This window comes from Lepidochelys kempii, chromosome 1 (genome assembly GCF_965140265.1).
Source record: "Lepidochelys kempii isolate rLepKem1 chromosome 1, rLepKem1.hap2, whole genome shotgun sequence".
Taxonomy (NCBI): Eukaryota; Metazoa; Chordata; order Testudines; family Cheloniidae; genus Lepidochelys; species Lepidochelys kempii.
The window spans coordinates 321,818,283-321,833,809 of record NC_133256.1 but is presented as its reverse complement, the minus strand read 5'-3'; the positions used below and the strand labels follow the sequence as shown (position 1 = coordinate 321,833,809).

At 44.9% G+C, this 15,527-nt stretch overlaps 1 protein-coding gene across 12 annotated transcripts in view; it reads left to right on the top strand.

Annotated features, from left to right (window-relative positions):
• The window catches only part of CPNE8 (copine 8), a 296,010-nt gene that overhangs the window by 63,820 nt on the left and 216,663 nt on the right, over positions 1-15,527 (top strand). For all 12 annotated transcript variants that reach the window (XR_012156821.1, XM_073328394.1, XM_073328405.1 and 9 more), the window contains one exon: positions 4,843-4,882. Coding sequence is in view for 11 of the 12 variants with exons in the window: in XM_073328394.1 (XP_073184495.1) it covers positions 4,843-4,882 (40 nt within the window). In the remaining variant the exon portion in view is untranslated. The remainder of the gene's footprint in view (positions 1-4,842; positions 4,883-15,527) is intronic.

The following is a 15,527-nucleotide window of genomic DNA, read 5'->3' as shown; positions in this document are numbered from 1 at the left end:
GGAAGAGAAGATGAATGCTTATGTTAAAATATTATGGGATAGAAGCAGACCCTGTTGTCAGAAATCAACAGATGCAAACTTATTTACTTAAGAAGTACTGATAGTGAGTCATCAGTATTTCAGTGATGCTTAAATCTGAGTTAACCATACAGCTGGTTAATAAAATAATTGATCATATGCTACTTTATAATGACTATACCATAAACCTATAGTGTAGCATAATTGTTCATTGTCAATACTAGTTTAATAATTTTTTTTATTATTAATAGCTGTCTTGTATTGTTGCCTAGAGGCCCTAATCAGGAATTGGGAGCCCAAATGTGCTAGATGCTGAACAAACACATGGTCTCTGCTCCAAAAAAACTCAGTCTAAGTAGATTAGACACTAAAACTAATGATCTTTTTTTACTGTGACTCTAAATCAAATTCATATTTAATCATTCCATTTTTAAGGCATCATGTTTGCAGTGCCTTGGTTTTGGAAGACATTTCATCATCTTGGTTATTCCTTGATAATGAACAAAGGTTTCATTATAATAAACCTTTATAAGATTGAGAAATGGAAGAATAGAATTTCTGACAAAAGTGAAAATGATGTGGAATGAAAAGAGAGTTTGTAAAAGAGTATTGGTTGCTAGAAATTATTCTGAATGTGTCATGATTCCTAATAAACTTTTCCTGAAAGGCATTTAATTCTAAAGTATTGGAAAGTTTACTTATTTTCTTATAATACATTTGTCATGTCTTTGGTATTAAACCAAAAAACTCCTAGTTTTGGCCATTGATACTTGCCAGAAAAAACATTTTGAATAGTTAGCATGCATCTTTGGTAATCTCTTCACCTATCTTTTATGTAGCCTGTGCTGACAAGTGTTCAGATACAGGTTGTGGCCAGTGAAGTTAATACCATCTAGGATTGTCAGTTTGCTGGGTGACCTTAACGGGTCCAGGCATGCACAGAAGGAACACCTTATCAGAGGAGTAGTCAGCATGCTAAAGCCACTTGGAACATTACCAACATAATTTAAGTCTGTTACCTGGAGTTTGAACATAGAAAAGCTATGATTACATGAGAATCTGAACACCACTTACGGCCATAAATCATATCAAAGGCACCTGCTAACCAACAATAGTAATGACTTCTCATATTTTATTGATGTACGGGTCTTGTTGAATGCCAAATAGTTAGGCCGTGTCTATGTTACACCGTTAGGTCTACACAAAGTAGCTTATGTTGACCTAGCTAAATTCATTGAGGATAGGTTCATCAATGCTTATTAGCCAGGATTGGCAGGGATGGTATCCCTAGCCTCTGTTTGCCAGAAGCTGGAAATGGGCGACAGGATGGATTACTTGATGATTACCTGTTCTGTTCATTCCCTCTGGGGCACATGGCATTGGCCGCTATCGGAAGACAGGATACTGGACTAAATGGACCTTTGGTCCAACCCAGTATGGCAGTTCTTATGTTCTTGACTGTGGATGCTCTACACTTTTACATTTTGGTCCCTCTGGCATAACTGCCCTGCTACTCTGACTTAATACCACATCCCCAAGCGGCATAGAATCAAGGTCAATTTAGTTAGGTCGACACAGTGTCAGTGTAGACACTGTGTTACTTATGTTGACTGTTAGACTTCCAGGAGTTGTCCCATAATGCTCTACAATGATTGCTCTGGTCACTGTTGTGAACTCCGCTGCTCAGGGAACATGTAGACAGGGAGCGACCCCTCCCTGTAAAGCCCCATGAATTTTTGAAATTCCTTTTCCTGGGCTCTCAGCTTTGTGAGCAAACTTAGGAGCTCTCAACTGCTATGTGCAACCGCCCAGCTGACCATGCCGGGTACACGCTGCAGATGTGCTCCTGTCTGCAGTACACTGGAGGTGTTGGGTTTGTGGGTGAAGAGGCTTTGAAGGCACAGCTCCGATCCAGCTGTAGAAACATTGATCTCTATGAGCAGATTGCTTGGAGTATGAGGGCTACAACAGGGACCAGCAGCAGTGCTGCATGAAAGCCAAGGAGCTGCAGCAGGTGTACCAAAAGGCCAGGGAGGCCAACAATTGATCTGATGCGGAGCTGCAGATCTGCTGCTTCTACAAAGAGCAGCGGCAGAGACTACTCCCTAAGAGTCCAGTGGATGCTTTGGAGGAGCCGGAGTCACAGGCCCCTGCTGTGAATAGAGAGGACAAGGAGGCGGATGAGGAAGAGGAATAGTAGGGGGGCAAGTGATCAGGGGATCCAGCTGCGCAGCAAGCCAGCACATATTTTTGACTCCGCCGCAGTCCAGCAAGTCCCGAGGGTCCAGCATGGGTGAGCCTGATGCAGGAGACGGAACTTCTGGTAAGTATGCAGTTTGCTTTGAAATTACAGGGATGGAACCCCCAAAGTAGAAGAACAAAGTTGTTGTTTTTTTTTTTTGTTTGTTTGTTTTTTTGCTTGTGCTAGAAGAGCTAGTGAATTGACCAAGAGAGGTAGAGTTGCTATCTGCTTTTTATTCACTTCTAGGCAAGGGGGACCACATGGAGCAGTTTGTTTATGTGCACCAGAATGTCTCGTGAATCCTTCATAGAGAGATGAAACTTTCATGAAGTTATTCTGCAATCCTTTGCCAAAGGCATTTTGGGGAGGGCTGCCTTATTTCTTCTGCCATGGTAGGACACTTTCCTACGCCACTCAGGGATTACTTCAGCAGGCACCATTGCAATACACAAGCCAGCAACATACGGGCCTGGGTGGTATTGGGACATTGTCCTCTTTCTGCCTCTGTTACCCTCAGGAGTGAGATCAGCTAAAATCACCACCACCACCACCTGTGGAAAACAATGCCAGTATTCCATTCCATTGCCCTGTACACACACACACACACACACACACACACACACACACACACACACACACACACACACACACACACACACAAATATATATATAGATATCTATCTATCTATCTATCTATATAGATATAGAGATATAGATATAGATATAGATACACACTTATGCCTGTGAGTTTTTCCCCACTTGTGTTCCCAACGCCCCTCTTACTCCTGAGGGCCATACTCGCCGCGGCTGGTGCGGTGCTGTATCAATCCCAAGGAGAAGTGAGAATGTAGTGCTTACAACTTTCTGGGATCAAGGGGACTGAGTTCAGTATCCTAAGTTTCAATTTCTGGTGTGAATAGACTGATAGTGGTACCTCTGTGTGCTATATCTGCAGCTGATGGTATTGTGGCCTTGAGGGTCTCTTGTGGAACATCTGTGTCAAATGAGGAGAAAGAAAAGGACTCAGGATGACATGTTTCAGGAGATGCTGCAAGTCTGAGTTGCATCAGAGAATGAGACCAGGACCTGGAGGATGATCCTTGCAGACAGCATGGAGAAGAGAAAGGCCTGGGAGTCCAAGCAGGAAAAGGAGAGTGAGATGCACCAAGACATAATGTGGGTTCTCAGGCAACAAACTGAGATGCTGTAGACTCTGGTAGACCTGTAGGTCGAAGAATCCCATGCTCGCCTTCTTCTGCAACCCAGACACAACTCAATGTGTGGACCTCCCTATCCGCCGCGCCTTCTTTCCCCCCACCCCCCCAACATTCCGCGTGGCATCAGTGGCTGCTCCTCTACTCCTACCACTTCATTCTGGGAGACATTAAAGACCATCACAGCTGCACATACGCTGATCTATGAAAGACATGGTTGGCGTATGTGTACCTAAAATGGAAATGGCTGCTCTTTTGCCTTCGCAAGTTGTTTCTCCCTTCATTTTTTATTTGCCTGGTTCATGTTACAGAAGAATACAATTTTATTTTTTGGAACATAATTTATCTTGTAATTCACAATATATGCTAACTGGTGCTGCGCAGGTCTAACACCCAGCAATTTCCTGTTACTTCATTTGATCACAGGATCTATAACCTAATTCTCAGACAATATTAATAGGTGCATTGGCAATGTTATATTCCTGCACACACAGCCCTCACTGAAAGATTCATATTGATCTGTAAAAGAGCAAGGCAACTACAATACAATGGATGGAGAATGGGAGTGGGGAGGAAATCCCACAAATGATCTTTGTCTAGTAGTAATGCAACTAGCTTTGACCCTTTATTTATAGTTATTTGTAAACAAATACATGCAGCTATATGGTCAATATTACATCATAGGCAACTGAAGAGCAAGTGAGGGCTGGGTAATCAAATTCACAATTTATATTCGCCACTGACCATCTCCAGAAAGGTTAGTAGTGAACCGTTCATGGAGCACATTCTAATCATTAAAGCACAGTAAGCATTTATAAGGTCATACTGTCATTGCCAGAGTGGAGTAAAGGAGCATTAAAACTTTACACCTGTTTTATGCTCCTGGGGGAATTCACTAAGAATGGGAACAATTCCCTAACAATGGGAACAACTAAGCAGGCAGTTGCCAGCAAAAAGGAACAGAGAGGGTGTAGGGTCAGTGGCGCCTGATATACCGGTGCATGAGTATGGCACTCAACGAGGCGCTACTGTAGACCCTCCGGATACTGCTAAGGCAAAAATCTCCACTACTGCGCACGTGGGCACACATGCACCTAGAATGGAATGGCCATATGCAACACCTCTAGAAGAACAACAGTTTTGAAAGGTAGGTAACTTTTTTTTTTTTTTTTTTTTTTTTATGGAACAGGTGAGTAACCATTTTTTCTGGAATGAGGGAATCTCATTTACTACTGAAGTGTCTTTTCAAATGTCTTTATTACCAATTCTGTATATTTCTTTTGTATATGCGAATACACTGAAATGTCTGTTTTTACATTTCCTTAACTCTGCCACCTGGCAGTAATTGTTTTTCTTTAATTTTTTTAGGTATGATGTTGATTCAAAGAGTCCCAACCTATCAAAGCATGTAAGTGGATGGTTAGAATACTCTACTTATTATGGGTTTTTCCTTATAAGGTTTATCTTAGAGTAACTTTTTAATTACATCTTCTAGAATGTTTTATGGTATTTACTGGCAAATTGTGTCAAATGCAGCAGACACAAATACAGGGATTGTGTTGTGATTTAGATGTGCGTAACTCTGCTAAAATGGGATTTTTACATGTCCAACACGCAGAATGTACATTAGGAAGGGATATATATTTTTAAAGTTAATATCTGTTTAGATAAATGAAGGACATCATCTCCTTACTGACACTTTTTTGTGTGGCCCAAGAGTTGAGTAATTTACATGCTGGTGAATAGATTTTTTTCTAACTAGAAATCTTTAGCACTTGTAGCATCGTGGAAAGGAAAAGTTCCAGATTATGCAATATTTTAATTCAGATACACTAGAGCATGATAGAGAGGCTGTAATATCTGTTGAGTATAACTATTTTATTAATTGAAGGGAGACTTTGGAGGAAGAATCCCTGGGAATCTGTAGTCTGTTTGGAAGAAGAGGTTCATTGGGAGCATTGGGTGGGGGACTGCAGGGAACCCTACAGCTCATTTTGGGGAGAAAAGGGTAGGTTTGCCTGGGGCTGCAGGGTGGGGAGAATGGTATGGGTCTGACATTTAAGTGATTCAGAAATCCTGGGTTGCAGAGACTTTCATTATAATCTATATTCAAGAGAGAGTTAAAAAAATCAAGATGCTGCATCTCCAGAATCTCCATGAACTAAAAAGGACAATGATTTAAATGCAGAATATCTTTTTTTTTTTTTTTAAAAAGGCATTTCTGTTTTGCATTTTTAAAAAATATATGTCCACGTAACCCACACAAATCAAAGCAAATATTTGTAGAATTCAGTAAATCTTTTAAACTACTTGTCAAATCCTTTTTTAAAAAAAAATCAATCACAAGCTCTTTTCAATTGATCTTATAAAATGGCTGGGGAGGTTTCCATATTTTTGGGAAGGTGAGTGGTTTATTTGTTGTGATAAGAGGTTATTCTGGGGAACAATGAATGGGAATGGGAGTAATTTATGGGGCAGAGGATTGGAGTGGGGCTATAGTAGGGTGACAGAAAGGGTGGGTGAGGTCTGTTTATTGGCTGTAGGGGATCTCTCCTTGGGAAAGGCCGGGAATTCCCTAAGCCCAGGCCACTCACTGAGCTGCCACTGAGCTGCCCAGGGCAGAGGGAATGAGCCAAATTTCATAACTTCCACAAGGTCCTGGATGGATTCAAATATCACTTTCACTCAGAGTGGGTAGGAGGGAGACCCCTTCCCCTTGCAAAGGGCTTTTGTCCCAGCCCTCCCAGCTGCAGGGGCCTTGGTCAGACAAAACCCTCCCTTGGCCTAGGGAGCCAAGGCATAGGCCTACTCCTACTGCAGCAGGGCCTGCTCCTGCCTCAGTGCAGGACAAAGAGGATTCCCCTCCCCCCAGTCTCTCTACCGCCAATGGACTGAAGGGGGGCTCTGGCCTAGAAGGGCCAAGGGTAGCCTGAGGAAAAAGAAGAGGATGGGCTGGTCACAGAAGCCCCTGGGGCAGGGCTGTTCTAGGTGGGGGATGCTCTGGGGAAGGGAAATGAGGAGGGTAGAGAAAAGGTTCAAAAGCTATTCATGTAGAACACATAATAGAATAGAAATTCATAAATAATTGTGATTAATTAGTACATTTTAGAATTTGGTCAACTGAAATGGAGGCAAAATTAAATTATTCATCATGTATTAGGTACACAGTTCTAAAACATATGCTTTAAAAGCACTTTAGTTGTTGGATCCTGTTTCCAGGTGCTTATATCTATTATTATAATAAAATTGTCTTTTGTTCGGACATTTGTCAGCCCAAAGTGGATGTGTTTGAAGGAGAAATATTCAGCTGAAGTTGTCTAAAGCTTGAAAAACAAATGTCCATGTTTTGAGAAAATTAATATGCCTCACTGTGCTTGGGTAATTAAAAATGGCTTAGGTGTAAAATTTCAAACTTACAGCCTGATTGATTGAAAATTCATTGAAGTCATTGGAAAATTTCCCATTTATTTCAGTGAGCATTTTAGCAAATCCTAGTACTTAAGTGAGAGAGATTTGATGTGCTTTGAAGAAATAATGCTTAGAAATAACAAAATTATAAGTGATTTTGAAAATCTCATACAGGTTGACAGTATGAGTGAATATTACTGCTTCTTCCAGTTGTTATTGCTATGTGTGCTCCACATGTGCACCCATACACTCTTTGTCAGAGATTTTGTCAGCAGTGTCCGTGGGTCTGTGCCTGCATCCTACGCACGCTGCTGATCTTGCATATGAATATGTAGGAAGGGGTGGTCCTGCTGTCACTCCAGTTCCTTCTCAACCGCAGGTGCTTGAGATGGAGTGTTGTGTCTGCGTCCTAGCTACCTATCTTGCTGGGTTTTTTTTCTTATTTGTTTTTATTTCTTTAGTATATAGTTAAGTCCCTACCAAATTCACGGCCATGAAAAACGTGTCATGGACCATGAAATCTGGTCTCCCCCTGCCTGCCCCCTGGTGAAATCTGGTCTTTTTTGTGTGCTTTTTACCCTATATTATACAGATTTTAATGGGGGAAACCAGTGTTTCTCAAATTGGGGGTGCTGACCCAAAACGGAGTTGCAGGGGGTGTGCAAGTTAATTTTAGGGGGGGTTGTGATATTGTCACCCTTACTTCTGTGCTGCTGCCTGCAGAGCTGGGTAGCCAGAAAGTGGCAGCTGCTGACTGAGGGACCAGCTCTGCAGGCAGCAGCACAGAAGTAAGAGTGGTAATACAAAACCATGCCATCAAGTTGCAGTGGGGGAGATTTAGATTGGATATTAGGAAAAACTTTTTCACTAAGAGGGTGGTGAAACACTGGAATGCGTTACCTAGGGAGGTGGTAGAATCTCCTTCCTTAGAGGTTTTTAAGGTCAGGCTTGACAAAGCCCTGGCTGGGATGATTTAACTGGGAATTGGTCCTGCTTCGAGCAGGGGGTTGGACTAGATGACCTTCAGGGGTCCCTTCCAACCCTGATATTCTGTGATTTACTTCTGCGGGCGGCAGCACAGAAGTAAGGGTAGCAATACCTCAACCCCCTCCTACAATAACCTTGCGACTCCCCCAGCAAACTCCTTTTTGGGTCAGGACCCCTACAATTACAACATGGTGAAATTTCAGATTTTATTTATATAGTGATTTTTATTTTATTTTCCACTTTATAATTTATTTAAGACAACTTTGTTCTTTTGGGGAGTTCCCCTACCCCATTCTTCTTTGCCTGGTCAGATCCTACATTCCAACTTGGCCTTCTCTGTCTGCAGTCTTTCTTAACTCTGGTGACCATCCCGGCTTTGGTAAGAAAAGGCCTTGGGGGACCCTCAAAGTCTTCCAGACTGTCTAAAAGGAAGATACTCCATTCTGTCGAAAGAGAGATCAAGAGAAGGGGAAAGTCACCATTTTGACTTGAGAAAAAAGAGGCATCATGTCATAGCATGGGTACTGCTGAGTTGTCTACGTTTTCTGGTATCGCAATCCTAGCACTGCCAAAGAAGACTATGTTGCGTCCTGAGAAACCTTCCAAGAAGCAATCTTGAGTGAGTGGCATCAGGGATCTGTATGAGGATTGGAGTACAAAAATTCCTCCAGGACTAAGATCTTGAAGTTGTCATCCTCAGAATAGTCTTCCTCATGAGGCCATGGTAGAGATGCTGGTACTTCCTGATGTGCTGACTACCCAGGAATGCTTTCCAAATTACCTGGACAGCTAGCTCCTTAAGGATTGCTCCTTTCTCAGAGTGCAGTTGGTAACCAATGAGGCCCTATCTTTTTTCCACTCCTTGGGCATCCGACTCAACGTGGAAAAATCTATTCTTATAACTATACAGTCAATAGACTTCATTGGAGCCAGTCTGGACTCCACTACTTTCTGAACATATGTGTCCATGAATAGGTTCACCACAATGCACAGTCTCACTTCCATGATACAACAAAGCCTGCAAACCATAGCAAGGTTTTGCCTTCAACCCCTGGACCACATGGTAGCTCGTCCTTTTGTAACATCCCTTGCAAGACTACGCTCCCGTTGTCTTCAAGCCTGGCTTAGGTCTGTCTACCCGCCCATTAAGCATCATCTGTCTAAGGGGGTATCAATATCTCAATGGGTCCTCAACTCCCACGAAGACCTTTTGGATCCTTCCACTAGTTGTAAGGATTTCCATTGTTACATCCTACTGATATGCTTGCCATCACTTCCTACCAAACATCAAGGGCCACTCAATGTTACGACTGTGGTGTGGGTGGTCAGGCCCAGTGGCTAGCACAGAAGTCATGCCTAATGGTTGGTGCAGGAGCCAGGGGTCAAGTTGGAGGGTTGGAGCCAGGGGCCAAGCTGGGGCGTCTGAGCTGGAGTCAGGAGCTATCAGAGAAGCAGTAGACTGGAGTAGGACAGGAACAAGGCTGTAAAATAGTATGTAAAATACTTATAAATGTAAAATAGTTATGGGTAAGGACAAAGAACACTATCCCCGATAATGTCACGGCTAACCTGGTGGCTGAACTTTGTGACTTTGTCCTTACCCATAACAATTTTACATTTGGGGACAATGTATGCCTTCAGATCAGCGGCACTGCTATGGGTACCCGCATGGCCCCACAGTATGCCAACACTTTTATGGCTGATTTAGAACAACGCTTCCTCAGCTCTCGTCCCCTAACGCCCCTACTCTACTTGCGCTATATTGATGACATCTTCATCATCTGGACCCATGGAAAAGAAGCCCTTGAGGAATTCCACCATGATTTCAACAATTTCCATCCCACCATCAACCTCAGCCTGGTCCAGTCCACACAAGAGATCCACTTCCTGGACACTACAGTGCTAATAAACAATGGTCACATAAACACCACCCTATACCGGAAACTTACTGACCGCTATTCCTACCTACATGCCTCCAGTTTTCACCCTGACCATACCACACGATCCATCGTCTACAGCCAAGCTCTGCGATACAACCGCATTTGCTCCAATCCCTCAGACAGAGACAAACACCTACAAGATCTCTATCAAGCATTCTTACAGCTACAATACCCACCTGCGGAAGTGAAGAAACAGATTGATAGAGCCAGAAGAGTACCCAGAAGTCACCTACTACAGGACAGGCCTAACAAAGAAAATAACAGAACGCCACTAGCCGTCACCTTCAGCCCCCAACTAAAACCCCTCCAACGCATTATTAAGGATCTACAACCTATCCAGAAGGATGACCAACACTCTCACAAATCTTGGGAGACAGGCCAGTCCTTGCCTACAGACAGCCCCCCCAACCTGAAGCAAATACTCACCAGCAACCACATACCACACAACAGAACCACTAACCCAGGAGTCTATCCTTGCAACAAAGCCCATTGCCAACTGTGCCCACATATCTATTCAGGGGACACCATCACAGGGCCTAATAACGTCAGCCACACTATCAGAGGCTCGTTCACCTGCACATCCACCAATGTGATATATGCCATCATGTGCCAGCAATGCCCCTCTGCCATGTACATTGGTCAAACTGGACAGTCTCTACGTAAAAGAATAAATGGACACAAATAGATGTCAAGCATTATAACATTCATAAACCAGTTGGAGAACACTTCAATCTCTCTGGTCACGCAGTTACAGATATGAAGGTCGCTATCTTACAACAAAAAAACTTCAAATCCAGACTCCAGTGATAAACTGCTGAATTGGAACTCATTTGCAAATTGGATACTATTAATTTAGGCTTAAATAGAGACTGGGAGTGGCTAAGTCATTATGCAAGGTAGCCTATTTCCCCTTGTTTTTTCCTAACCCCCTCTCCCCCCACCCCAGACGTTCTGGTTAAACTTGGATTTATGCTGGAAATGGCCCACCTTGATTATCATACACATTGTAAGGAAAGTGGTCAGTTTGGATGAGCTATTACCAGCAGGAGAGTGAGTTTGTGTGTGTGTTGGGGGGGGGGGGGAGTGTGAGAGAACCTGGATTTGTGCTGGAAATGGCCCAACTTGATTATCATACACATTGTAAGGAGACTGGTCACTTTAGATAAGCTATTACCAGCAGGAGAGTGGGGTGGGAGGAGGTATTGTTTTCATGGTCTCTGTGTATATAATGTCTTCTGCAGTTTCCACAGTATGCATCCAATGAAGTGAGCTGTAGCTCACGAAAGCTTATGCTCAAATAAATTGGTTAGTCTCTAAGGTGCCACAAGTACTCCTTTTCTTGTTGTTGGGAAGTTACCTAGTCCCACTCAACATCCTCCTAGTGAGCTGACCTATTAGTTTCACTACTGAAGCCAGGAGTGGACAGCACTTGGTCGGAAAATGTATTGTTCCTATGAAGTGCTATAATCCTTTCACATCCACTGGAGCTGACATATCTCTGATTGTGTTGATCTTGTTGGGATCTTCTTTTGTCCCTTTGCTATGAGCAGATATCCAATGTATGTTACCTCATGCTGTCTGAGTACCATTTTTTCTGGGTTCAGTTATATGTTCTTCCTGTATCCCTGTAGAAAAGCCTGTAGTTTTCTGCTATGGTCTGATTCAGCTTCTGTATAATTACTCCCTTCACTACAATGAAGCTGTCATCTGCCATAATTACCCAAGCACTGAGTCTTCTCTGGAACAACTCCAGTGCTCCCCTTATGCCCATCAACATACAAAGCACTTTGTAGTGACCAAATGGTGTTGCAAAGGTTGTCAACGTGCTGGACTCATTATCCAGGTTTATGTGCCAAACCAATTCCTCACATCAGATGGTAAAGAGTCTGGCTTTGGGAAGTCCTGGCAAGATGCTGCTATCCTCTGACCACAATTGATAACATCTCTTCAGTGCCTGGTTCAGTGTCTGTGCAGAAGCATAATATGTCTGATGATTTCTTTACACCACCATGCTGCTTATCCAGGCTGTACTGGCCTCTCCAAGTGCTGAGATACTCCTACTCTGCAGACTTTCAAGCTCCTTGAGTATTGAATTACGAAGTGTCACTATGTAACCAGGCGCAGTCTCACTGGTGGCGCCTCCTGCTGGTTGTCCTTGGGAATTAGTGTTCCAGTCTCCAAAGCGTCCTCTTCAGGCTGGTGTCTCGCCTTGCTGCTGGCTCCCGTGTTCCTCCTAGGACCCCAGTGCCCCTTTCACTGGGTGCTGCCTCCTGGCAATACCCCCACAGTTCTGGGTCTCCCCCTCCCGGGGCACGCCCCAACCACTAACCCTACCTCGCCTCAGTCGTAGCTCCTGCCAGTCACCAGCTAGCCCTCGCGCCCTGGGGCAGACTGCAGTATGAGCCACTCATCACCAGCAAGGTTGGGTTTGGACCTGCTGCCTCTGCCTACCCGGGGCTCCCCCTGCACCCCCGGTACCTAATAGGCCTTCCGAGGCCTGTAGCCTGCATCTTTCCTAGGCCAGAGCTCCGGCTCCCTTGGCCTTTCCCCAGCTTTGCTCCAAACAAGGTCCTTTATTCAGGTCTCTGCAGCCAGGTCACTCCCTCTCAGAGCTAGAGAGAGAGTGCTCTTCTGCTCCTGGCTTCCCTGGCTTTTATAAGGCCCACTGGTCTGTTTGGGGCAGGCCCCCAGCTGTGGCTGCTCTGCCAATCGGCCTAGCTCTTCCCCTGCCCCAGCCCTCTCCCAGGGCTATCTTAAACCTCTCTGGGCCTGAGCAGGTGTCCACCCCGCTACATACTGGTATTTTCCTTCATGGGAAGCATGGAGTTTCCATTTTGTGGTCTACTTTCAGTTGCAGCTTTCCTTCAAGGCACCCATTGCCTCTTCATGTGCTTTTAAAATGGTCTCCATTGTACATGGGACTCCCCTTTTTGCTTCTTGCACTGCAGCTATAGAATTCTGATGTTACACCCTGATCAGATCCATGACTTGTATGGATGTATTCCCCAATTAGGTCTGTGGAGCTTACCATTCATGACCACAGACTTCCGTTGGTACTGTCTTATTTTTGGGTTAGTTACTGTGAGGTCACATTTTTCTCTGAGCTGCATTATGCCCTCATTGTACATTATTAGAGCGTGCCTGCTCTTTGTAATGGGTGTTTTCAAGTCCAATTCACACCAAGGAATCACACTGCAGGAGGCCCTGCTATCCAGCTGAAATCGCAAAGGGTGTTTCCCTGTTAACAGTGCATGGATGGAGAGACGTATCTTCCCTTGTTGTTTTCCTGTCCCAACAGCATGAAGCTGATATGCTCGCAGACTCAAAAAGAGAGTCATGATGTCATCATTGCAGACTACTCTGCCCAAATCTGGGAATCTGTCAAATCCCGAAAATTGCATGTAGCAGTTAGGGTCTATTCCCTTCCCTTCAGATTGGTCTCTGTTGAAAAAATCTGTGTTGCTTCACAGTTTTGTTCTGCTTTGGGGAGCAATAGTTCCCCAGGGCTCCCAGGACTGCTGTAAGGCTTAAGGCAGTCATGAGCTCAAAATGGTGCAGACTTCTCTGCCTTGTTCTGTAGTAAGGTTAAATAATAGTTTTACTTTGCTGCTGTTTTTGTCTTCCTGCATGTCCATGTGTACAGTTCAAACTCCTTGTTCCACTGCGTCCATTGCTGAGCTAGGTTTATGTGTCCAAATCCAAGGCTCTAGGGAGGTTTCAGAGTGAGTTCCATGGCTCATGCTGCCAGCTACTTCACTTCAGAGAACTCACAGCTCTGACACTGCCATAGGGTTGCCAGGTGTCTGGTTTTCGACCAGAACACCAGGTTGAAAAGTGACCCTGGCAGCTCCGGTCTGTGGCCATTAAAAGTCTGGTTGGCAGCACAGCAGGACTGGCAGGCTCCCTGCCCGATTCCGGGTAGCTCCTGGGGAGCAGCCACTATGGCCAGGTAGCTCCTGGGGAGCAGCCACTTCCAGGCAGAGGGGTGACCAGGGAGTCTCCCCACACTATCTCAGCCTCCAGGAGCTGCCCTGAATGGCGGCTCCACATATTCCATTGGACGGGAACCGCAGCCCATGGGATGTGAGGTGGTGGCGAATGTGGGCGGCGGCAGTGCATGGAGCCCGCTGGCCGCCCCTCCACCGAGGAGCCAGAGAGACATGTCATGCTTCCTGGGAGGCGCCTGAGGTCAGAGCTACCCGGAGCCCACACCTGAATCCCCTGCCCCAGGCCCGAGCCCCCTCCTGCATGCTGAACCCCTTGGCCCCTGCCCAAAGCCCCTTCCTGCACCCCAAACTCTTCATCTCTGGTCCCACCCCAAAGCACATGCCCCCAGCTGGAGCCCTCACCCCCTCCCATACCCCAACCCCCTACCTTAGCTAGGAGCCCCCTCCTGCACCCTGAACCCCTCATTTCTGGCTCCAGCAGAGAGCCCATATCCCTCCCACACTCCAATCCCATATCTCAAACTGGAGCCCCCTCACACACTCTGAACCCTTCGACCCCAGCCTGGAGCCCCCTCCTCCATCACAAACCTATCGTCCCTGGACCACCCCAGAGCCCCATCCCCAGCTGGAGCTCTAATCCCCTGCCCCAGCCTGGAGCCCCCTCCCACACTCCGGAGCCCCCTCCTGCACCACAAATCCTTGATTCCTGGCCCCACTCCAGAGCCCACACCCCCAGACAGAGCCCTCACTCTTTTCTGCACCCCAACTCCCTGCCCTAGCCCGATGAAAATAAGCGAGTGAGTGAGGGTGGGGGAGAGCGAGCGACGGAGGGAGGGGGATGTAGAGAGCTGGGGGCAGGGCCTCGGGGAAGGTGTTTGGTTTTCTGCAGTTAAAAAGTTGGCAACCCTACATTGCCATCATGTTTCATTACCAAAGACTGAAATTGACTGCAGGTTAAGTTTAGCAAGTGGAAAAATCTTATGCACTTTTAAAAATCCTATGCACTGTGCTGTCCATGTGGCTGAGCTGCTTCCAGCCTAACTCCACTGATTGCACCTGGCGACCTGTCCATAATAGTCCCCGCAGTGAACACGGGCCCTCCGACTAATTTCATGGATCACGATACACTAACAACACAGGAATTCAAATTTTTTAAAAAAAGTTTATTGTAACATCGTAACTGAGAATTTAAACCCCAGAAGTGAAGAAAATGAAAGTTTTGATTTCTGCAACCAGAACTTACTTATGTTACATATGAAATGTAGACCTAAATATTAATACTATTTGCAGAGCTCATTAATTACTACTTCTCTCCAGGAGAAATCAGTTGCAGTGATAGAACCTTGTAGTGTTGCATGAATGTATTTTTCATCAAGGTGTGTGTGTGTGTGTGTGTATATAGTGCTTTTAAACGTAAGTGCCTGAAGTTAGGCTCCTGAGTTCATATTTAGGCACCTGCCTGATTTTTTTTTTTTTTTTTTAAAGCGCTGAGCACCCAACAGTTACCACCGAGGTCAATATGCATATTGATCGCACCTACATTGAAACCAGACACTGTAGTTACATAGCCTAGTTTCCAAGGTCAATAACCACAGAACCTCGCTTTACTTAGAGCCAGGCCTGTGGAAATAAGTTTACCTTTTATCTGAATGCAGAGAAGTCCTATATTTTAAAATGTTAAGTCTGCTATTACTGAATATATTTATTGTATATCTCTCATTTGACATTTCTGAAAGATAAATTAACAGTGACATTGTCAATGTTTCCATGA